General features: G+C 42.5%; 2 protein-coding genes across 3 annotated transcripts in view; one reads left to right on the plus strand and one right to left on the minus strand.

The window, feature by feature from the left end:
- The window catches only part of HIPK1 (homeodomain interacting protein kinase 1), a 52489-nt gene extending 40892 nt beyond the window's left edge, over window positions 1-11597 (minus strand). For both annotated transcript variants that reach the window (XM_065906667.1, XM_065906660.1), the window contains exons 1-2: window positions 11445-11597; window positions 460-1537 (exon numbers count right to left, since the gene is read on the minus strand). In XM_065906667.1, coding sequence (XP_065762739.1) covers window positions 460-1535 — 1076 coding nt within the window. In that variant the 5' untranslated portion in view covers window positions 1536-1537; window positions 11445-11597. The remainder of the gene's footprint in view (window positions 1-459; window positions 1538-11444) is intronic.
- LOC136144827 (uncharacterized) lies at window positions 10145-24167 on the plus strand. The gene is made up of 5 exons (XM_065902762.1): window positions 10145-10162; window positions 10940-11302; window positions 11392-11900; window positions 12754-12806; window positions 23655-24167. Exons 1-4 carry the CDS (start codon window positions 10145-10147, stop codon window positions 12782-12784), a joined length of 921 nt encoding a protein of 306 aa, XP_065758834.1. The 3' UTR covers window positions 12785-12806; window positions 23655-24167.
- The last annotated feature ends 215 nt before the right edge of the window (window positions 24168-24382 follow it).

The following is a 24382-nucleotide window of genomic DNA, read 5'->3' on the forward strand; positions in this document are numbered from 1 at the left end:
AATAATAAAATGATGCTACAGTTAAAACTTGGAATTAAAAAAAAACACAAAACTTGGAATTATTCCAAGGCATCTCACCTGCCAAGACTGGAACCTGAAAAAATAGCAGCATATGCCCAAATTCATCACAATTAAATAAATATCTTATATATTTAAAGATACTTTAAAAAGGAAAGATTATGTATAAAGGTAGCAAAGAAGGAACCAGATGCTAGAATAATTCAACTAAGAACAAATTTCAGAATCAGACTGAATTAATTTTTCTAGAGTTAAAATTTCAGAAATAAAATAATGTTACATACAGGAATGCCACATACAGGGAATAAACTGAAGTATATTACCCTATTCTTTGCTGAAATCTGTAAATAATTCATTGTTATACGTAGCCCTTTGTAGTACATGCTAAATATAAAGACAGATCTCTAGTTTAAGACACGTTTTTTAGCATTTGCCACTTGCCTGTAGTAACGTGACTGTAAGTAGGTTGAGCACACAGCTTTGGAAACGTGACTAGCAGAACCAAAGTCAATGACCTTCACTCGGTAGGGCTGGCGCACTGGATCAACCAGCATTATGTTTTCAGGCTTAAGGTCAGCATGAATTAGACCAAGGCTCTTGAGCTTCATCAGGGCGGTGGCCACCTGCTGCAAGATTGGCCTGATGTACTTGAGTGGCAGTGGACTAAACTTGTTCTGCTTTAGAAAATCATATAAGTTCTGCTCCAGCATCTCGAACACAAGGCAGGTATGATTCTTATGCTGAAAGCACTCATAAGAACGGACAAAATTATACTCATCAGCATTTTCACTGCTTAGGCGGGAAAGGATGCTCACTTCAATCTGTCCCTGTCTGGCATAGGAGGGGTGGTTCTTCAAGATTTTAATAGCCACAATTTCCTTGGTGCTCCGCTTCCAGCACTTAGCCACCTGTCCAAATGTTCCCCGACCTAGGAACTCCAAGACTTCATAGCTGTTTGTCATAGAGCAAAGGATCTCATGCTGGACCAGCTGGTAATCCCCTTCTCCACTGGAACTGCTACTCTTTGTGGTGACAGTGGTGGTCGTGGCAGCAGCACCCACCACAGTCCTGTTTTGCAGCATGAGAGGGGGATGTTCTTCTATGATTTGCACGCTACCGTTGCTGTCAACTTCCTCACTTTTTCTTTTCAATCCACATTTTTGATATGGCTCAAGCAAAGAAACGTTGCTTCTGTGAGTCAGGGTCTGGCTGCTTTGGAAGGTTGATGTAGCGGCACTGGCCGAGCTGTCAGCAGCTGTTACAACAATATGCTCCACTGCAGGAGCTGGGAGGAGGAGGCCCTGGTCGTAAGCAGGGATGTTGAAATTTGCTACCTGGTGAGAGGAGTTGGCTTGCCCTTGTGTGGCTGGGAGGGTTTTGCTGTGGGTATAATATTTGTCGTTGCTGCTCTGTCCAGAAACATCCCAGCCAGAGGGCTCTATTTTCAGTTTCTTCGCACTGCAGAAGGCACTCGACGACACTGATGGGGGGGAAAACACCTGCAGCTGTGATGCCATACCTACATTGAGAAAGAGGAAGAAGAGTTAAACCCTTAATTTTATACAACTCCTCACTTAGTACAGTAGAAAATTTTCAGTTCAAAAAAAACACAAGTAAAGGTGCATCTGGCTGACTTTTTATTTTATACATTTTCCAAAACTTGTTGCCCATTAAAGAAGGATAAATTTTTCGTCTAATTACACATCCTGAATCACTCTTTGAGACTCAGCAATAATAGGAATGAATAGTATGAACATCTATGATGGTTTAGAAAATAAAAACAACATCAATAATGCCTTAGATGACTGATCATCTACTATGTACCAAGATCTAAGCACTTCAAACACATTAATTCTCACCACAACTTTTTGAAAAAGATACTATCCTTACTTCCACTCTACAGATGAGGAAACTGAGGCAGGGAGTGGTTAAAATAATTTGTCCCAAATAAGACAGCTCTTAAGTGGCAGGACTAGAATTCAAAACCAAGTTCTTTGGCCTCAGAGTTTATTCCACAGTTCTGTCTTCATTCCTGTCCTAATTAGCTTTTAATCAATCACTTAAATTTAGACATAGCTGGTATATAATATGTAACTATAAAATTCATAGATGAATCAGGTTTGGACAGGATACTCAATACTGCTAGGTAACAGGTCCAAAAGGATCACCAGGAACAGAAACTATAAAGTAAACCTAGCCGATGACATTTAACACAAATACAGACTTCCTACTTAGGTTTGAAATCTGGCTAGCACAAAATACAAGGATAAGAGATACAAGGTTAAGCAGGAGCATATATGAGAAACACACTTTTGTTAGCAAGAGAAACCCTATGTAAGAATGTTCCTCTCTCCTCAAAAGCAAATTCAATCTTAAACTACACTCACAGGAAAAGTAGTGTCCAGAATGTGGCAGACAATAGCTCTGTCCACTGCACCGCAAAAGGACCACTGACAAGCTGACCAGGAGAAAGCAATCAGGATGAGGTGAAACCCAGAGAGGATCTTCTGAAGAGCCTTGGGGAAACCATCCTTGGAAAAATATGGGAAAGGTAACAAGAATTGCCCACTTAAAATAGACACCTCGAGTTCAACAAGCCCAAAGACTAATTACAAATTTGGACTAATTTGGACTTTAAAGTCCAAACTTGGCACTGTGGTAAAGAATCTGCCTGCTAACGCAGGAGACGTGAGATGTGGGTTCCATCCCTGGGTCGGGAAGATCCCCTGGAGGAGGGCATGGCAACCCGTTCTAGTATTCTTGCCTGGAAAATTCCATGGACAGAAGAGCCTGGCAGACTACAGTCCGTAAGGCTGCAAAGAGTCAGACACAACTGAGCACAAATGTCCAAACAGTTGACTTAGCAGACAAGCCATTTCATATTTATCTTCTCCCTTCTCAATTATATAACCCTCAGATGCCTCAGGGCTCATACTAATCCTCCTTCTCTTGCTTCCCTCTTTTTACTACTTTCCAACATTATTTATGTTTCTCTATTTGTAAACTTTCTCTCTCTAACCCAGACTCCTCTCTTCAACTCCAAATCCTTATTTCACACTTCAATTTGGATATCTTAGAGACATCTCAATTCAACATGTCCAAAATTCAACTTTTAAGATGCCCACACTCAGTTTTTTACCTCAATTGAGAGACACTACCACACATCCAATATCTCAAGCAGAAAAGGTGGCAATGAGTCTCTGTTTCCTGATCTACAAAATGGTGACAGCATTACCTACATTACGGGGCTCTTCTGAGAATTAAATGATTTAACACAGAGGACAGGCTTAGTGTCTAGAACTCATTTAATATTATTATCCTGACTCATTCCCCTCCCTTAATCCCCATGTCTAATCTATAACCAAATCTTATCACTCCACCTCCTAAGTGAAGTGAAGTGAAGTTGCTCAGTCCTGTCCGACTCTTTGTGAACCCATGAACTGTAGCCCACAAGGCTCCTCTGTCCGTGGAATTTTCCAGGCAAGAATACTGGAGTGGGCCGCCATTTCCTTCTCCAGGGGATCTTCTTGACCCAGGGATCGAACCCAGGTCTCCCACATTGCAGGCAGACGCTTTACGGTCTGAGCCACCAGGGAAGTCACCAGGATTCCACCTTCTAAGCATATTTCAAATCAGCCATGTTTCTCTACCCTTATTGGAACCTTTGTAGTGCAAACTGCCAGGAGACTCCAAACTCATCTCGAATGCACTCAGGGAATCTTTGTTTTTAAACCATGTAGACTGGAGGACTACTCTTTCTTAACCATCTCCCTCCTTCCGCCTCCAGGTTCTTTCATTACTTTAGATAAAGTTAAAAATCCTCAACCTGTCTTAAAAAAGCTCCTCCCAACTCTGGCTGCTGTCTTACAAAACCCCCTCACTTCAGCTCCTCCACCACTCCAGCCAGGCTGCTCTTCTGGCAGTTTTTGGGAGGCCCTCTAGTATGCTGGGAGACTTTCTGTTAGGAAAACTGTTTCTTCTCTCTCACAAACTCCGTCACCACTGCATTCCCACACCATGCTGTTCCTACCTCATAACACTAATTTATTTATTTATAATGCTATATTCCCAGGTACTGTAAAAGTTACATGAGCGCAGGTACCGTATCTGTCTTGCTCTTTTGCTTATGTCACCAGAATGTGCCACACACTGACAGTCGGTATCGGCTGGTTGATTTGACCACTGCCAGCCAACCTCATTTCTACTCCCTACTGCTTGTGCTAAACTCCAGGATACTCAAACGCTTGTTTTGTTTTGGCTTTTCGACATCCCTCTCTTTCAGCTGTGCTGTCCTTGAGATAATGGGGGAAGTCTCCCCTCTAATCTAGACCGTAGCTTTATTAGTCATAAGAGAACACACACACACCTAGAAAGGGAGGGAACACGGCAAACGGATGTCACAGACCATAAAAAAGCAAAGTGTGTGTTTCTTTGTGCCTGAATGTAGCTAAAGACCATCTGCGCTGGACCAAATAGCTGAAAGGAAGAACCCTCAATCTTCAATTTCTAAAATGCTGTCTGGATTTACTTTGAACAAGAGTTTCCATAATTTATATGAACCTTGAAGAGAAAAGAAGTGTAAATTAAAAGAACATTATTGCAATTTAACTCCTAGGTTACAAATTCACAAATCATCTTGTTCCACCTATATCACTGACATAATACCAAACTATAATAAAACTGACATAATACCAAACTATGACAAAACAAAAACTGAAATCAAGTGGTGCCTTTATAAAACTTACCTATTAATATATGAAAAAATAACATCATAAAATCAAACATTTTTGAAATTGATTTCCATCAGATATTTGCTAAATCTTTTAACAATCTATCAAAAAACATAAGCTCAACCTTCTTATACCTAAAAGTGAAAAAGTGAAAGTGAAGTCTCTTAGTCGAGTCTGACTCTTAGCGACCCAATGTACTGTAGCCTATCAGGCTCCTCTGTCCATGGGATTTTCCAGGCAAGGGTACTGGAGTGGGTTGCCATTTCCTTCTCCAGGGGATCTTCCCCCAACCAGGGGTTCTTCCCCCAACCAGGGGTTGAACCCAGGTCTCCCACATTGCAGGCAGATGATTTACCAACTGAGCCACCAGGGAAGCTTCTTGTACCTAAGAGTATTGTAAAACTACCTGAATACAAAATCTGCAGTTTGTAGCAATGTTAGGAATATGGAGGTTTAAAGTAATAATACTGAAAAGAATTCATGAAATATAACAAATTTTTTAAGTATGGTCATAACTAGACACTTTGTAAAGATATTCTATTTACCAGAGCAATGTAATGACAACTTGTCACCCAATGAACTAAATAACAGATACTGATGGCTTCAAATTCACACTGAGCATTGCAAAAAGTACAAGTTCTAAGAAACTGTTTTGAAAGTTTAAGCATATAAATGAATATAATTCTTATCCAGTAAGACAAATTTAAATCCACCCATAGGGAAATAACAACCCACAATTTCAGTGGCTTTCCCCCTCCCCCCACCCCTAGCAAGGGTATGTGATACTGCAGTCACCAGTTTGCCACCAGAACTCTTACAGTGTGGGTGACATTCATCCTGACCTCAACTAGCACCATGTGGGGAAAAAAAACCCAGAATCAAAACTGCCTAGAAAAATCTACACTCTTACTTACAATTTGAAACTCAGCTAAAAACAGCCATCTCTAGACACAAAATACTATGCCCCACAAAATTTGCTTTGTCAAATGGGGAGACACTTTTCTTCCTAGGTTGAGACTTCCCAAGCAAAACTATGCAACAGAATTAACATCTGTGGAAAATTTACTGTGTATCACACTCTGTTGAGCATATTACACATATTTTCAATTCACATGAGAACTGCTCCCAATAAATTAAAAGCTAACTTCCTGAAAATGTTGCACCTCTTGACACTAGCAGTAAACTAGTCTTTGCATTTCAAACCTGATTTTCCAAGGATTTAACTATCTAAATATAATGACAAACTTGCCACTGAATTAATCCCAAACCAGAACTGGTAGCCAAAAGGCTACTGGTACTTGTATGTATTACTAAAAAGAGAACTGAGTCTTGCTAGGATCCAAGGCCTTTCACTTTTCACTTTCATGCATTGGAGAAGGAAATGGGAACCCACTCCAGTGTTCTTGCCTGGAGAATCCCAGGGATGAGGTGAGCCTGGGGGGCTACAGTCCATGGGGTCACACTGAGTCGGACACGACTGAAGCGAATTAGAAGCAGCAGCAGCAGGATCCAATGCTATCAAAAACAGTCAAATTAACAGCTTCCCCACTCCCTCCCACGGGCACATCTATTTGACAGTATTAACAGGGTGCCCCACCTTAGGGGCAGGATTCCCTGGGGGCTCAGTGGTACAGAATCACCTGCCAATGCAGGAGACACAGGTTCACTCCCTGGGTGGGGAAGATCCCCTGGAGAAGGAAATGGCAACTCACTCCAGTATTCTTCCCTGGAAAATCCCATGGACAGAGGAGCCTGGCGGGCTGCAGACCATGCATGGGGTAACAGAAGAGCTGGACATGACTTAGCAACTAAGCAACAACCACTACCATCCTACACTACAGTCAGATAAGTGAGGAGTGAAAGTGTTAGTTGCTCAGTTGTGTCAGACTTTGCGACTTCATCTTCTGTAGCCTGCCAGGCTCCTCTATCCATGGCTTTCTCCAAGCAAGGATTTTCCAGCAGGTTGTCATTTCCTTCCCCAGGGGATCTTCCTGACCCAGGGATCGAACCCCAGTCTCCTGCATTGCTGGCAGACTCTTTACCCACTGAGCCACCAGGCCACCCACTGGTCAACATTTTGCCTTAGTCTTCAGTGACTTCCTTCTTCTCCCTGAACACCAATAATAAATTCCCAACACTTTTACTTGGTGTCACCTTTGTCTTTTTGATACAATTTAACAACTGGTTACCTAAATAACTGTAAAATCAGAACTACATGCTGATTTCTTCCTCTAGAACTTGTCCTCAGCTGCCATGTACACAGAGGTACATATTCTCCAGTACACTGATACAGAAAGAGTATTCAGTGAGTAAATAAGAATACACATTCTGTAAAAAAAAAAAAAAAAAAAAGGTAAGACTGGGAAGAAAACTCTTCCACTGGAACACCAGATATCTCTCACTCCACCCCTACTGTACAATCCTGCACTGCTTACTTCAACTGCCTAACCTGTCTCCCCAAATGGTACTCTCTGGCCTTCTTTTTAAGCTCCCTTCTCCAATTCATTCTTCACCTTACAATCAAAGCTTTTACAAATGCATATCTATCTCCCATTTAAAATTTTAGAATAAAGTCCAAAACCTCTAATTTGGATTGTCAGGCTTTGTAAGCTCTGGACCCTGACTATTTTGTAGCCTCATGTCACCGACTCTCTCCCACAGCACTCCCTTTCCCAGTAGTTCTAAATATCTCCGGGTCTAAAGAAGGCCTTGACTTCTCCTGCCTCAGTCCTTCACATATACCATTCTCTCTCTACACTTCATTCTACCCTCTTGGTTAGCCTTCTCTGAACTACCACTTATCTTTTCAGCTTCGACTTAAAGTTCACGTTTTCAGTGTGGCACAAGACTGTTAGTCTGGATTATAGTTTAGTCTCTCCTCCATCCCACGCACAAAGCCAGACTCCATTTACCAGTCCCTCTCTTCAATACAAAGTGATAATGAGCCTTTAGCGTTCTCTTCCTTTTCCACCAGGAGGAACCCACGAAGACCCAGTTTCTGCCATGAGACAACACTCGAGGGAGGGCAGAGCAGCAAGATGGAAAGAACACGGGTACCTGAATGATCATATAGAGCAGAGTCCCCTGTCCATCAAAAAGTAGCAGAAGAAGGGCCCAAAAAGGAAAACAAGGGCCAGAACACAAACTGACTTGTGGGCCACTCTGGATTTTTATTCTAAAGTATGACTATTTGAAATCATTTACTTAAAAGTTAACTTCTAAAAAAAAGTTGACTTCCCTTCTGAACTGCAAGTTCTAAGAGGGCAATTGTCAATAGCAGAGTATCTTCTTCCTTTGTATCACCAGCATCAATCACAATGGATGGAATACAGCATGTGTCAAATGTTTGATAGAACGAATGACTATAAAGAGACCACATTATTTCTCCATATATAAAGGGATCTCAGAAGTCATTCTCACTAAATTAGAGAAATACACGTGATAAAAATTACAGCCTCTTGTCTACAAGATAATACTTTTCTAAGTATAGTAATACAGAAGAAAAAAATAACCTTGAAGCCCTGTGGACTCTATTTGAATCAAAGTTCCCCACCCCCTTTCCTGCAGCACTTCCTTCAAATGGAACCATGTGAAAGGAGCCAGTTCCCCAACCAATATGCAAAAACAGGGTGTGGAATAGTGGTGTTAGCAGACAAAGTAGTAACTCTACAATTCTGTGTAATTTCCAGCCATTTAAACCAATTCTGGAGTGTTTTGGTAAACTGGCTGAGGTGCTTTCCTTCTAGGGAAGAAATTTTTTTCCTAAATTTCAATAGCTCTCTTAGATTTACTTGGAATGATGAACCTAAAGCAACAGAACAAAAGAAAAGTAGGTTTTTCTGGTGTTTGGTAAAATGGTACTATCTTAGTATATACACAGAACAGTCTATAAGATCTATAAAGTTTACAATAAAGAAAACTATACCTCAGTTTCTATCATAAGAAAAATGACAAATTAACAAAGCATAGACCAATATGAAACACGAACACTAAGAGAGGACCCTTAGCCAGAAAGGGCGTAAGGAAAATAGGACTCAAGTAAGGTAACAACAGTCTGACAGATGAAAGGCAGATGAAGGTCTTACAGATGAAAGAACTAACTTGAGCAAGTATTCCAGGGGATATGGAAAAATGAGAAACTGTTTAGAGTATTTGACTGAAGAAGACACTGGCAAAAAAAAAGTACAGTGATTCTTACAGCTAAAATAGACCTTAAAAGACCCTTTCTAAAACCTCCTAATTCCAAGATGAGAAAAAGTAGACCCAAGAAAGCCACACAAGTTTTACCCAGAGCTAATGAGCAGTAATGCTGTCAAAGAATTCAGGTTTTCTGATTCTTTTTCATTAAGCATGGTGGGAAAGCATTGTACCAGGCACCCTTAAAGAAGCCAAAAGAAATGCACCTAAGTTTCCCTATCTTCAAAGAACTTAAAATGCTGCTTAGTTGATGTGACACATAAAAAAGAAAAATATAAAAACAGGATGTAAAATTTGTCTAAGTGTCAAATTATGCTCTGCAAAAATACATAAGGTATTTAGGGAGCTGGGAGATTGGAAACAAAAAATAAAAACAAAAAAGGAACCGAAAAGCAAATCAATGACTGTTGAAGTGGTACTTGAAAGAAAAATTATTTTGATGACTTCTGTTCAGAATGGCATTAAAATTTAAGGGAAGAAACTGGGGAGGAATTAATAATTGTAACTTTAAAAATTATGGATTGCTTTATACAGTCATGAAAATAAAAGGGCCGATCAGGAAGTTCATGTTTGCAAAATTACCTCAAATTACAAAAGAACCAGTTACAATATATAACAAGTTGCACAAGTTCCAAGTGTAAGAAGTTCATAAGGCAGGTTTGGCTCACTGATTTCTACCAACAGAACCAATGACTAAGCTGTGCTTATGAAAACCAAACCACAGAAAAAAAGAATTCTATTTTCCAGAGATTTGTGGATGTTGAGATTATCTTTTCTTTCCCCCCCCCCTGTTAGTAGAAAGTTCTGGTTTGGTTTTCAATCTCAAATTACCAATCAACTTGCTCTGCAATCCATAAAACTACAGTATCCAGATAGGATAAAGATATCGCCAGCAAAAGTCTTATTACTAACCAGAGTCAGTATATTTACAAGATCTCATTCACCATTTTACTGGTAAGATGCTTTACTAGCCTGACTGCCTCCAGTTGCAACCACAAGTACCTTACCAAAATATTCTTCAAGCCAGGGAACAGTGCCTTAAAGTCAATGATATCCTGCTTCACACCATCAGTACCAGTTCTACAACACAGAACCCAGAGATTATTACATGTATCTCCAAAATCACCAGCTGCATTAACAACTATATAAAATGACCTATTAGTGTATTTTTTAGATGTTTTACAGAAAGCTTTAGACCTATGTATGAAAAAGAGCTGGTAATGATTTGCATTCTCTATAATCTTAAAAAAAAACTACAGACCAGGAATCAAAAATAGCTTTACACAAACAAGAGCAAAATTGTAGGTTTTACTGAGGGCATCAGCCACTTAATTTAACCCCATTTCATCAGTAGCAGGAAGCCATGCTGCTGTTTTCATCAGTTACTAGGAAACAAATAAGATAAAGGAAGGATTGGGCAGAAGAGTCTATAGCTGAAATTAACAATTTGATACAATGACTGAAAATTCCCAAAGAAAAAAAGCACCTAGAGCTGCCTCAAAAAGAGAATCTGCAACATAGTCAATGGTTTAATTGGAGAAAAGACACACTCGAGCTCGGGGCTGTTTTTTCCCCCTTCTCCAGCCCCTCCTCCCTTCCCCCACCTAAACAGGAAAGAAAGCGCGCCCAGCGTAAACACAGGCCAAAGCTCACGGTTTGTCACCACAACAAACTGGAGGTTACACCAGCGCTCTTGGAGACTGAGTCCCAGGTCTCGGTTGCTAGGCACAAAAACGGCCTCTTTCCCACAGACCTGTGAACACCGGGGGTGGGGGGCTGGCGCGGGGAGGCTCACCCAAGAGTTTTGGTGGTTTCCTCCCACCGCCCCCCCAGGCTTTTTTTTTTAAACGAAAGGTTTGGCAAAGTGGCGACAAACAGCTAAAGTTTCCCTTTGAGCCAGACTTCTAGATCTACCTAACACAGATATACATTTAGGTTGGCCGGTCCCACTTAGTCCCCACCATCATCACGATTTACCAACCTAACGATTAAAGAACACAAGCGGAGAGGATAGGAGGGCTTCCACACCCACCCCACCGCCGCCGTCCGTTCCAGACACCTATTCCTTGTCCCCAACAGCACAGACAGCCTCAAACCAAAGCGCTAAGCAGCGCTGTGAAATTCACAAGCGCAAGCCATACACTGGGAACCGGCCACGACACGCGAGGAAAAACCGGCCGGGTGAGGAAACGCCAGGCGGCCCCCTGTCATCTGAGGACAACACGCCCAGGAGAGAAGTGGCAGGACACAGGAGGAGTTGCCCCGAAACAAGCCCGCAGCCTCCCCACTTTCTTGGGAATGCCATCCCCTCCGCGGCCGGGAGAGGCCAGGCCACAGGGCTTGGCGCCGGGTCCCGGGTGGGGGCAGCCGAGGGAGGCGCCCCCCGCAAGGCCGGGCGCCCCGAAGAGCCCGCGGCCAGCCCGGCCCCGCCTCGGGGACCCGATAGGAGATCGCTCCCCGCCGAGGCCCCTGCCCGACCGCTCTCCCGCTTCGACTCACCGCCGGTGTGTCTTCTGGTTCTCAGCCGCGAGCTGGGGCTGCCGTGAGGAGGCGGCGGAGGAGACGAGATCCGGGGCCCCGCCGCCGGGTCATCATACCCCCTGCGCGAGCCGGCCCGGGCCCCGGCCCCCGCCCCCCGGAGCCGTCCCCGCGCCCGTCCCGCGGGGGGAGCCCTCTCAGCCTCCCGCCCGCTCCACCGCCCGGCCCCTCTCCGCCGCCGCCGCCGCCTCTGACCCGCGCGCTCCCTCCTCGGCCTCCCGCTGCTGTCCGGGGCCACCGCCGGGCCCCTAGCTCCGCAGCCGCGGTTGTCGCCAGACCCGACAAGCTGAGCGCCGAGCGTCCGCCCTCATCCGGCCCGCCCCGCCTCACGGGAACTAGTCCCGGGTCCCGCGCCATGACACCTACTGAGGCGGAAGTCCGGGAGAGCAGGAGGATTACGACGACCTCATATTACGGGTGGGAGTGGAAGTGGGAGTGGGTGGGCCTCCGTGGGGAGCCAGCGTGGATAGAGTGCTGGGGTCATCTCCCCGCCCCCTCCTCACGGCCAACACCGAGGTGACTTAAAGGTGCCTAGAGTCGGCGTGAGGTCCAGGTTTAAAATGTCATCCCCGCCAGTGTGACATCACCACCGCCTAGTGTGACACCTCCAGAGACTGAGCAGCGCGCGGGGAGGCAGTGCCTACCGGGAAGCCCCCCTGCTGGTGAGGCATGACCCAAGTTTAGGCTTTAATGTTTCCTTGCTATCTAGAGTCGTTCTAGCTGCTTGGCAGAGGTGTATGGGATCTGTGAGCCTCCATGCCCATTAGGACCCCCTGAGGGGGCTCTTCCATTCCGTCCTTGGGAAGCTGGGTTTGCAACAGGAGGTGAGAAAGAATAGCTGTACTCTGAACCCTACCCCCCCCCCCCCCCAAGCGCTTCAGAGAGCTCGTACTACCATCATTTTCTCTCCTCTACCAGGAGATAGTAAAACCGGGTGTTCAGGAAAAGGAATGCAACGTTCTGGAAAAATAAACACTGCCTGAAAACTGCTGCTGCTAAGTCGCTTCGGTCGTGTCCGACTCTGTGCGACCCAACAGACTGCAGCCCACCAGGCTCCCCCGTCCCTGGGATTCTCCAGGCAAGAACACTGGAGTGGGTTGCCATTTCTTTTTCCAAAAACTAGATTATCCTAAAAGAAAGACAGTTGCCATCTCCCTCGGCCAAGAGATTCTGAAAGTCTTCAGATCTACCTCTTGGTGTGTAAAATGCTCTGATTCCTAAAATGTGGGACATTTTTAGGCAGACAGTTTATTTTTTTTCCTTCCCACAGGTTCTGGAGGCGGCAAGGATCTGAGCCCTAGAAAGTGACTGTACAGAACTGTGGTATTTACTTGCATATACTCTTTAAGGGGGCTTCCCAGATGGCGTTAGTGGTAAAGAATCCACTTGCTAATGCAGGAGATTTAAGAGATGTGGGTTCCATCCCTGGGTCAGGAAGATCCCCTGGAGGAGGGCATGGCAACCCACTCCACCATACTTGCCTGGAGAATACTGGAGGAGAGAGGAGCTTGGTGGGCTATCATCCATAGGGTGGTAAAGAGTTGGACACAACTGAAGTGACTTAGAATGCTGGCACTCTTTAAGGAGAGGGCCGATGTAGCTAAAACAAGATTATATTATCAGGTTACATTTCTCAGGTCCTAGTCATTTTACCTCTTTGGGTTTTGTTTGTTGTTGTTATTCAGTCTCTTAAGTCATGTCTGACTCTTTGTGACCCCATGGACTGCAGCACTCCAGGCTCCTCTGTCCTCCACTATTTCCCAGAGCTTGCTCAAATTCATGTTCATTGAGTTGGTGATGCTATCTAACCATCTCATCCTCTGCTGCCTCTTTCTCCTTTTGCCTTCTGTCTTTCCCAGCATCAGAGTGTTTTCCGATGAGTTGGCTCTTTGCATCAGGTGACCAAAGTATTAGAGCTTCAGCTTTAGCGTCAGCCCTTCTAATGAATATTCAGGATTTGTTTTCTTTAGAATTGACAGGTTTGATCTTCTTGCAGTACAGGGGGCTCTCAAGAGTCTTCTCCAACACCACAATTCCAAAGCATCAATTCTTCGATGCTCGGCCTTCTTTATGGTCCAACTCTCACATCCTTACGTGACTACTGGAAAAACCATAACTTTGACTATATAGTCCTTGGTCAGCAAAGTGATGTCTCTGCTTTTTTAATATGCAGTCTAGGTTTGTTATAGCTTTCCTTCCAAGGAGCAAGCCTTTTAATCTCATGGCTACAATCACCTTCCATAGTGATTTTGATGCTCAGGAAAGGAAAATCTGTCACTGTTTCCACTTTTTCCCCTTCTATTTGCCATGAAGTGATGGTACTGGTTGCCATTATCTTAGTTTTTTGAATGTTGAGTTTCAAGCCAGCTTTTTCACTCTCCTCTTTCACCCTCATCAAGAGGCTCTTTACTTCCTCTTCACTTTCTGCCATTAGAGTTGTATCATCTGTCTATTTGAGGTTGTTGATATTTCTCCCAGCAATCTTGATTCCAGTCTGTGAGTCATCTAGCCTAGCATTTCGAATGATGTACTCTACATATAAGTTAAATAAGCAAGGTGACAATATACAGCCTTGTTGTACTCCTTTCCTAATTTTGAACCAGTCAGTTCCATATCTGGTTCTAACTGTTGCTTCTTGACTTGCATACAGGTTTCTCAGAAGACAGGTAAGGTGGTCTGATAATCCCATGTCTTTTAAGAATTTTCCACAGATTATTGTGATACACACAAAGGCTTTAGCATAGTCAATGAAGAAAAAGTGGATGTTGTTAATGTTTATTTTATTTATTTACTTGACTGCCCCAGACCTTAGTTGGGGCATGCAGGATATTTTAGTTGTGACATGCAGGATCTAGTTCCCTGATCAGGGATCAAACCCAGGTCCCATGCATTGGGAGTGTGGAGTGTTAGCAACTGGACCAACAGGGAAGTCCCTCGTTAACCTCGTTAACCTTTGGATCAAAGAGATCATTTTTGTGAAGATGTACTCAAGTGGTTATGCTGCCTTTGGAGACCTTAACAACACTAGGAACAGTTCTGTTGGGAAGGAGAAAGTTTATTTCCCTAGAGAACCAGGGTTAGCAAGAATGTTCAATTCCACAGGGAAGTTTTGGTTACATATTTTCACAGAAACTTGGAGGACATAAAGTACTACCTTGAAGCTGACCTGGGAAACATCTAGACATGGAGAGTAGGCAAACATGGTTGCTTGGGGAGCCAGGAGAAAGGCAGAACTTGAGCTCTAGGGAAGAGCAGATGTCGCTTGAAAAGCAGGCTTCCAATACACTAACTGCTTACTGTGCTTTGGTTCAACCCAGCTGTATGACAGGCCTCTAAGCTCCTGTTAGGAGAATAGAACATTATGTCCCTTTCTTCTTGTCAAACACATCTCAAAATTTGCCCTGAGGATGCCTTTTCTGTTTAACTCCTACTTAATTCTAGTTATTCAGTCATGCATCATCATTTGACTACTTCACTTACTTCTTGTACATTATTTATTTATACTTGATCTCATTTTCATTGTTCTTTGGTCATTTCCTCAGTCAGTCTCACTATATGGAGACCTTTTAAAATCTGGTATTTTCCCCCTCTCTAATATTTATACCCATCCAACAAACTCTGCCTGCTCAATGGCAGGCACTCTCCTAGACCCTCAGTCAGATGCGAGATGAATAAGACATGGTCCTTTCCCTCAGAATAGTTAACAATGTTGTGGGGATGGGGGGATGCATGGGAGATGTATTTCCGTGAAGAAATACATCTACCTGAAGAAGATTTGAATGACAGTGTCAAGGAAGACTATCATTCACCATCAGAGAAGGTGATATTTAAACATGGTCTTCTCAAAGAAGTTTCAGAGTTTAGCTAGAGTTCATTTGTTCATTCAGCAGAAATCTACTGAGTATCTTCTGTGTGCCAAGCACTGTGTTAGAGTTAAAGATGCAAAGAAGAAAAGGTGTGGTCTGTGCTCTGAAGGAGCTCACAGTTCAGCAGAGGAATGTCAGGATTTGGAAATTAAAATGGCTGAGTCAGATTTTGAAAGGCGACGCAGAGCTAGTAGAATTTAATCAGACAAGTAATATGAAGGAATGTGTGCTTTAAAGAGAGAGCTGGTAGCAGTGAGGAGGATGGCAGGCTGGAGTGGGAAAAGCCTGGAGAAACCGAACGTACTTAGCAAACTATGATGAGGGCTTGATGAAGCAGAAAACATGGAGAGAAGGGGGCAGATAGGTGAACTATTGGGCTTCCCAGGTGGTGATAGTGGTAAAGAACCTACCAGCCAATACAGGAGAAGTAAGAGACGTGGATCTGATCCCTGGGTCGAGAAGATCCCCTGGAGGAGGACATAGCAACCCACTCCAGTACTCTTGCCTGGAGATTCCCATGGACAGAGGAGCCTGGCAGGCTGCAGTCCACAGGATCACAGAGTCAGACATGGCTGAAATGACTTAGCAGGCACGCGTGTGAACTATTTCCTCCCAAAGTCAGGGCAGCTGGAGACGGAGATGGAGCTGTTGCCAGCTGGAAGCACTGATGTCTCATCTAGGGTATGACATCCCTCTAGGGCTTGGAGCCTGGATTCAGTATTGTCGGCCAGAAGTCTCTTCCGCAGGAGCTGCAGTGCATAAGGCCAAGTAGACGCTGACCAAAAGGCCATCTTGAGAGAAACTAAGACAAACTACCTACACAAGTAGTAAATATGAGGAACCAAGAAGGAAAAAGATTTCAAGTAGAAACCAACAGTTGCAAAACTGGGAAAACCAGATGAGAGTGAAAGACTGAAGTGAAGAATAGAGGGCAAAACGTGGGAAATTTTTTGAACTGACAAGAGAGAATCCTCACTGATTTTTAAAATTTATTTATTTTTAATCGGAGAATAACTGCTTTACAATTCTGTTGGTTTCTGCCATATATCAACATGAGTCAGCCATAGGTATATATATGTCTCCTCCCTGTTGAACCTCCCTCCCATCTCCCACCCAGTCCCACCCCTCTGAGCTCCCTTTTGATAGAGCAAATTACTACAATGTTTTACATATGGTAACGTATATGTTTCAGTGCTACTCTCACAATTTGTCCCACCCTCTCCTTCCCCAACTATGTCCACAAGTCTGTTCACTATGTTTGCCTCTCCATTACTGCCCTGCATATAGGTTCATCAGTACCATCTTTCTAGATCTCATATGTATGTGTTAACACATGATAACTTGTTTTTCTCTTTCTGACTTACTTCACTCTGTATAATGGGCTCTTGGTTCATCCACCTCACTAGAACTGACTCAAATTCTTTTTTATGGCTGAGTAATAGTCCAGTGTATATATGTACCACAGCTTCTTTATCCATTCATATGTCAGTGGATGTCTCAGCAGCTTCCATGCCCTAGCAATTGTAAATAGCGCTGCAGTGAACTTTGGGGTACATGTGTCTTTTTCAGTTATGATTTCATCAGGGTATATGCTCAGTAGTAGGATTGCTGGGTCACATGGTACTGTTATTCCTCGTTTTTAAATGAATCTCCATACTGTTCTCCATACTGGCTATATCAATTTGCATTCCCATCAGGAGTGCTGCAGGGTCCCTTTTCTCCAAACCTGTCTAGGTTTGTCATAGTTTTTCTTCCAAGGAGCAAGCGTCTTCATGGCTGCAGTCACCATCTGCAGTGACTTTGGAACCCAAGAAAATAAAGTCTGTCTCAGTTTCCATTATTTCCCCATCTATTTGCCATGAAGTGATGGGACTGGATGCCATGGTCTTTGGTTTTTGAATGTTGAGTTTTAAGATAGCATTTAAGCTTTTTCACTTTTCTCCTTCACCTTCATCAAGAGGCTCTTTAGTTCCTCTTTGCTTTTTTCCATAAGGGTAGTGTCGTCTGCATATCTGAAGTTATTGGTATTTCTCCTGGTAATCTTGATTCCAGCTTGTGTTTCATCCAGCCCGGAATTTTGCAAGATGCACTCTGCATATAAGTTAAATAAGCAAGCTGACTATATACAGCCTTGATGTATTCCTTTCCTAATTTTGAACCAGTCCTTTGTTCCATGTCTGGTTCTAACTGTTGCTTCTTGACCTGCATACAGATTTCTCAAGAGGCAGGTAAAGTGGTCTGGTATTCCCATCTCTTTAAGAATTTCCCAGTTTGTTGTGATCAACACAGTCAAAGGCTTTAGCATAGTCAATGGAGCAGAAGTAGATGTTTTACAGGAATTCTCTTGCTTTTTCTATGATCCAACGGATGTTGGCAATTTGATCTCTGGTTCCTCTGCCTTTTCTAAATTCAGCTTGAACATCTGGAAGTTTTCAGTTCACATATTGTTGAAGCCTAGCTTAGAGAATTTTGAGCATTACTTTGCTAGCTTGTGAAATGAGTGCAATTGTGTGGTAGTTTGAACATTCTTTTGGCATTACCTTTCTTTGGGATTGGAATGAAAACTGACCATTTCCAGTCCTGTGGCCACTACTGAGTTTTCCAAATTTGCTCTCATATTGAGTGCAGCACATTCACAGCATCATCTTTTAGGATTTGAAGTAGCTCAGCTGGAATTCCTTCACCTCCACTAGCTTTGTTCGTAGTGATGCTTTCTAAGGCACATTTGACTTCACATTCCAGGATGTCTGGCTCTAGGTGAATGATCACACCATCGTGGTTATCTGGGTCATTAAAATCTTTTTGGTATAGTTCTTCTGTGTATTCTTGCTACCTCTTCTTAATATCTTCTGATTCTGTTAGGTCCATACCATTTCTGTCCTTTATTGTGCCCTTCTTTGCATCAAATGTTCCTTGGTATCTCTAATTTTCTTGAAGAGATCTCTAGTCTTTCCCATTCTATTGTTTTACTCTTTATTTGCATTGATCACTTTGGAAGACTTTCTTATCTGTCTTTGAAACTCTGCATTCAGATGGTATATCTTTCATTTTCTCCTTTGCCTTTCACTTCTCTTCTTTTCTCAGCTATTTGTAAAGCCTCCTCAAACAACCATTTTGCCTTTTTGCATTTCTTTTTCTTGGGGATGGTCTAGATCCCTGTCTCCTGTACAGTGTTACAATCCTCCATCCATAGTTCTTCAGGCATTCTATCAGATCTAATCCCTTGAATCTGTTTGTCACTTCCACTGTATAATCATAAGGGATTTGATTTAGGTCATAACCTGAATGGCCTAGTGGTTTCCCCTACTTTCTTCAATTTAAGTCTGAATTTGGCAAGAAGGAGTTCATGATCTGAGCCACAGTCAGCTCCCGGTTTTGTTTCTGCTGACTCTATACAACTTCTCCGTCTTCAGCTGCAAAGAATATAATCAGTCTGATTTTGGTATTGACCATCTGGTGATATCCATGTGTAGAATCATCTATTGTGTTGTTGGAAAAGGGTGTTTGCTATGATCAGTTCATTCTCTTGGCAAAATTCTGTTAGCCTTTGCCCTGTTTCATCTTGTACTCCAAGGCCAAATTTTCCTGTTACTCCAGGTATCTCTTAACTTCCTACTTTTGCATTCCAGTCCCCTATAATGAAAAGGATATCTTTTTTTGGTGTTAGTTCTAGAAGGGCTTGTAGATCTTCATAGAACCATTCAACTTCAGCTTCTTCAGCATTTCTGGTCGGGGCATAGGCTTGGATTACTGTGATCTTGAATGGTTTACCTTGGAAACAGAGATCATTCTGTCGTTTTTGAGACTGAACCCAAGTACTGCATTTGGGACTCTTGTTGACTATGATGACTACTTCATTTCTCCTAAGGGATTCTTGCCCACAGTAGTAGATATAATGGTCATCTGAATTAAATTCGCCTATTCTGGTCCATTTTAGTTCACTATATAAGCTGTATGAGCTGTTTATATTTTCTGGAGATTAATACTTTGTCAGTTGTTTTAGTTTGCAATTGTTTTTTCCCATTCTTAAGGTTGATTTTTAATCTTGTTTATTGTTTTCTTTGCAGTGCCGAAGCTTTTAAATTTAATTAAGTCTCATTTGTTTATTTTTGTTTTTAATCCGTTATCTTAGGAGGTGAGTCAAAGAAGATCTTGCTAGGATGTATATCAAAGGTGTACTGCCTATATTTTCCTCTAAGAGCTTTATAGTTTTTGAATGGATTTAAGACTTTAATCCATTTTGAGTTTATTTTTGTGTATAGTGTTAGGAAGTGTTCTGGTTTCATTCTTTTACATGTAGCTCTCCAGTTTTCCCAGCACCACTTATTGTATGGCTCTTTTCTCCGTTGTATAATCTTGCCTCCTTTGTCAAAGATAAGGTGCTCAGAAGTGTATGGATTTATCTCTGGGCTTTATATCTTGTTCCATTGGTCTATATTTCTGTTTCTGTGCTGGTACCATACTCTCCTGGTGACTGTAGCTTTGTAGTATAGTCTGAAGTCAGGAAGATTGATTTCTCTAGTTCTGTGTTTCTTTCTCAAGATTGCTTTGGCTGTTTGGGGTCTTTCGTGTTTCAATACAAATTGTGAAAATTTTTGTTCTAGTTCTGTGAAAAATACCATAGGTAGTTTCATTTGGATTGAATTGAATCTGTAGGTTATTTTGGGTAGTATAGTCATTTTCACAATATTGATTCTTCCAATCCTAGAACATGGTATATCTCCATTTATTTGTGTCACTTTTTATTTCTTTCAAGATTTTTCATGTTTATTTATTTATTTTTGTCTGTGCTGGGTCTCCATAGCTGCACATTGGCTATCTCTAGTAGCAGTGAAAGAAGGCTGCTCTCTAGTTGCGGTGCACAGGCTTCTCCTTTCCATGGCTTCTCTTGTTGTGTAGCATGGGCTCTAGAGTGTGGGCTCATTTGTTCTGGTACATGGGCTTAGTTGCTCTGCAGCATGTGGAAACTTTCCAGACCAGGGATCAAAACCATGTCTCCTGCATTGACAGGTGTATTCCTAACTACTGGAACACCAGGGATGTCCCCCTCACTGATATCTTTAAATCTAGACTCCAGGAAACTTTTTATTTGCAAATAATTTCAAACTCATAGAAAAGTTGCAAGAATGATAATAATAATATAACCCATATAACCCTTTATTCAGATTTACTAATTAACCTTTGACCCTCTTGCTTTAACATTTATGTGCTTGTTTGCTCAGTTGTGTCTGGCTCTTTGGCCTGTAACCTTCCAGGCTCCTCTGTCCATAGGATTTTTCAGGCAATAATACTGGAGTGGGTTGCCATTTCCTCCACCAGGGGATCTTCCTAACCCAGGGATCAAACCCGCATCTCTTGCAGAATAATGATATTGTGTCCTTCTCAGAATATCACACCCAAAGTCAGATGATGTCCCTGTCCCTCACTGGGTAATAATTTTTTTTGATTGAAGTGTGCTTGATTTACAATACTGGGAGTTTCAGGTGTACAGTGAAGTGATTCAATTACATACACATATTTTTCAGATTATTTTCCATTGTAGGTTATTATAAGATACTGAACATAGCACCCTGTGATACACAGTAAATCCTTGATGCTTATCTATTTTATGTATAGTAGTTTATATCTGTTGTGAGTTCCCAGGTTGCACAGTGGTAAAGAAACCATCTGCCAATGCAGGAGATGCAGGAGACTGGGGTTCAATCCCTGGGTCAGGAAGATCCCCTGGAGGAGGAAATGGCAGCCCACTCCACTATTCTTGCCTGGAAAATTCCATGGACAGGGGAACCTGGCAGGCTGTAGTCCATGGGCTCACAAAGAGTCAGACACAACTGAGCACAATGCATGAAGTTTATATCTGTTAATCCCATACTCCTAATTTATCCCTCCCCCTTCTCCCCACTTTGGTAAACATAAATGTATTTTCTACACCTGTGAATCTGTTTCTGTTCTGTATATAGATTTATTGATTCTACATATAATGATAGAGTGATAATAATTTTGATCACCTTGTTGAGCTATCTGATTTCTCCACAGCACATTTACTAGTTTTTCTTGTTATAAGTAATCTGTGGGGCGACAGCTTAGACCACTGGAATATCCTACTCCTCGTTAAACATGTTCCTTTAGATTTATAATCAATTGGTGATTCCTACCTGTACCAATCCTCCCTTCTCTCAATTAATTTAGTTATCTATTTATTAATGATATAGACTTGGGGATTACTATGTTTTTCAATGACCTTGCTGTTCTTAATTATTTGAATGCCAAAAATTTCCAGCATACTCTATAACAAGATATTCTAGATTCCTCTTGTACTTTCTCTTTCTTAACCCTAAAATCAGCCATTTCTCTGAGGAGTCCTGGTTCTTTTTGTGGGGAATTATATTAGAAAACAAAGTCTGGGCACTAGGTACGTAATGATTTCTTAAAGGATACTTGTGGCCTTGGGTATGACTGCTAACCCTGAATGGACAGTTTGCTTACTCATCCTTTCCCCCAGGGTTGCAAGACTCTGGTATCCCCAAGATTTTTCTTTCCAAGGCTCCTTTGGGTTGTCTTTAGCAAAGAAAGCTTTGGTAGAAGAATATGGCAGACATTGTTTATTGCCTATTCCGTGAAGAGTTCAGGTTCACAACTGCTATAGCAAATAAAATCCATAATTCTGTGGCTTAACACAATTAAGTTGCATTGCTTGCTCATGTCACTAGTCTGTTGTTGGTGGCCAGAGCAAAGTACCAGGGATGAGAGAGTTGCTCTGCTCTGTGGAATCATTCAAGGATTCAGGTGCCTCCCATCTAAATTCTTGCAGCTTCACCATTCTTTGGAGCCTTGAATTGCTCCACTGAGTATTTTGCATCTGGCCAGGAAAAAAAAGGGAAGAGAAAATAAGGGTGATTTGTGTGGGAAGTTTTTATTTATACGCCAGAACTGGAGGTAGCAAATACATTCATCTACTCTGTACACTTTACATTGTTGGGAACTCAGGAACATGGATGCTGCTAACTGCCGAGAGATTAGGAGATGATGCAATCTAGCTGTGTGCCCAAGAGGAAAATAGATATGATTTAGTAAGAATTAAGGGAATAGTTATCGACTCTAGTATTCTTGCCTGGAGAATTCCATGGACAGAGGAGACTGGCAGGCTACAGTCCATGGGGTCACACAGAGTCGGACACAACTAAGAGACTAACACTGTCACACTTACCCAAATGCCATTCCCTAGATTCATTCTTCCCTATTAATAGAATCCCAGTTTCATTCAGATAGAAGGAAGATCCTTTGATTTCAAGGAAGCTAAGTTCCTCTCCGTTAAGTGAAAAAATGAAAGTATTAGCCACTCAGTCATGTCCGACTTTTTGTGACCCCATAGATTGTAGCCTGCCAGGCTCCTCTGTTCTTGAAATTCTCCAGGCAAGAATACTGGAGTAGGCAGCCATTCCTTTCCCCAGGGGATCTTCCTGACTGAGGGATTGAACTCGGGTCTCCTGCATTGCAGGCAGATTCTTTATCATCTGAGCCACCAAGAAGCCCTCTCCCACCCCCCAAATCAGGGGATAAATCACAGTTCATCTAAATTAATGGTGATACCATTTCTCCTTGCCAATGATTGATCTAGGAGTGGGTACAGGACACAGTTCTGGTTAATGAAATATGAAAGGAAGTCTTCTGGGAGGCTCCTAGGGAATTTTTTATTTTTTGCATAAAGAGAAAAATTTCTTTTGCTCCTGTCTCTTGTCTTTTGGCTAAGACAAAAGGATGAATACCCAAGATCTGGAGCTACCATGGCTAGCTACCATGGCTGGAGCTACTGATGCTCCAATGGGGCATCAGTCTTTGTTTTTAGTAACTATCTTAAGTACATTTTTCATGTAAAATGTGAACAGAGGAATAAATATGCCATTATGTTATCATATATAAGGGATATTAGCTCAAGTATGACAGGTACACTCTTGGGAAGAAGTGGTTATCATCTGCACTAGGCTGCCAGACAGCCCTGGGATTAGAAGCTAAAACCAGGGCAGAGAAGAGCATGATATACAAAATTGAAAACTGAATCACCCATGCACATTTGGAAGCTGCCCAGGATAATCAGGTAAGCAAGAACTCTCCATATCATCATGAAGGTCCCTTCTATATATTGTGAGAAGGCTATGTCACCTCACTGCATCCACATTACTCTCCTTCCCCAGCATCTCCCCATTAAAGCTAGGTTGGTTACTGGGCTGAATAATGTGATTGCAGGCAGGAATCTGACTTGCTTGCTCTCAAGTCTACATCTTGTTTTCTTTTTGGATCACAATAGGACATTTTGAGGATTGGGTTCCAGCAGAAGTGATGACTTTGGCCAAACATGATCTTGAGTGAAGACTATGTTTGTGGGATTAAAGAGAAAGAGTCAAGGACTTCCCTCGTGGCGCAGCAGATAGGAATTCACCTGCCGATGCAGGGGAAACTGGTTCGATCCCTGGTCCGGAAAGATCCTGCAGGCAACTGAAGCCTGTGCACCGCAACTACTGAAGCCCGTTTGCCTAGAGCCTGTTCTCCCCAACAGGAGAAGCCGCCACAATGAGAAGCCTGTGTACTGCAGCCAAGAACGGGAAAGTGACTCGAGAGAGAGGTGGTGGTGCACAATATTGTGAATGCATGAAATGCCACTGAATTGTACACTTAAAAATGGCTGTTTGTTATGTGAATTTCACCTCAATTTTTTAAAAAAAGGAGGATGGAAGTTTGCAGGATTTAGAAATAATGGGTAAAAGACTTCACCCCTAATTTTTCTGATTTTCAAGGGTCAACCCAGAGACTCTTCTGGGAGAAGAGCAAATGCCTTAACCACTTATACAACAATTATGAGGGAAGGAGGGTTTGAGGTTTCATTTCTGTTTCCTCCCTTACCCACACCATCGTGTGGGGTAACCATCGTCCTGTCTCTCACTTTCTTCAAATACTAGATCTTTATTCAGCAAAACCAAGGGATAGTGCTTTTCTCTCCCTTTACCTGGATCAGCATCATTTCTCATTATCATGCCT

This window comes from Muntiacus reevesi, chromosome 1, assembly GCF_963930625.1.
Source record: "Muntiacus reevesi chromosome 1, mMunRee1.1, whole genome shotgun sequence".
Lineage (NCBI taxonomy): Eukaryota > Metazoa > Chordata > Mammalia > Artiodactyla > Cervidae > Muntiacus > Muntiacus reevesi.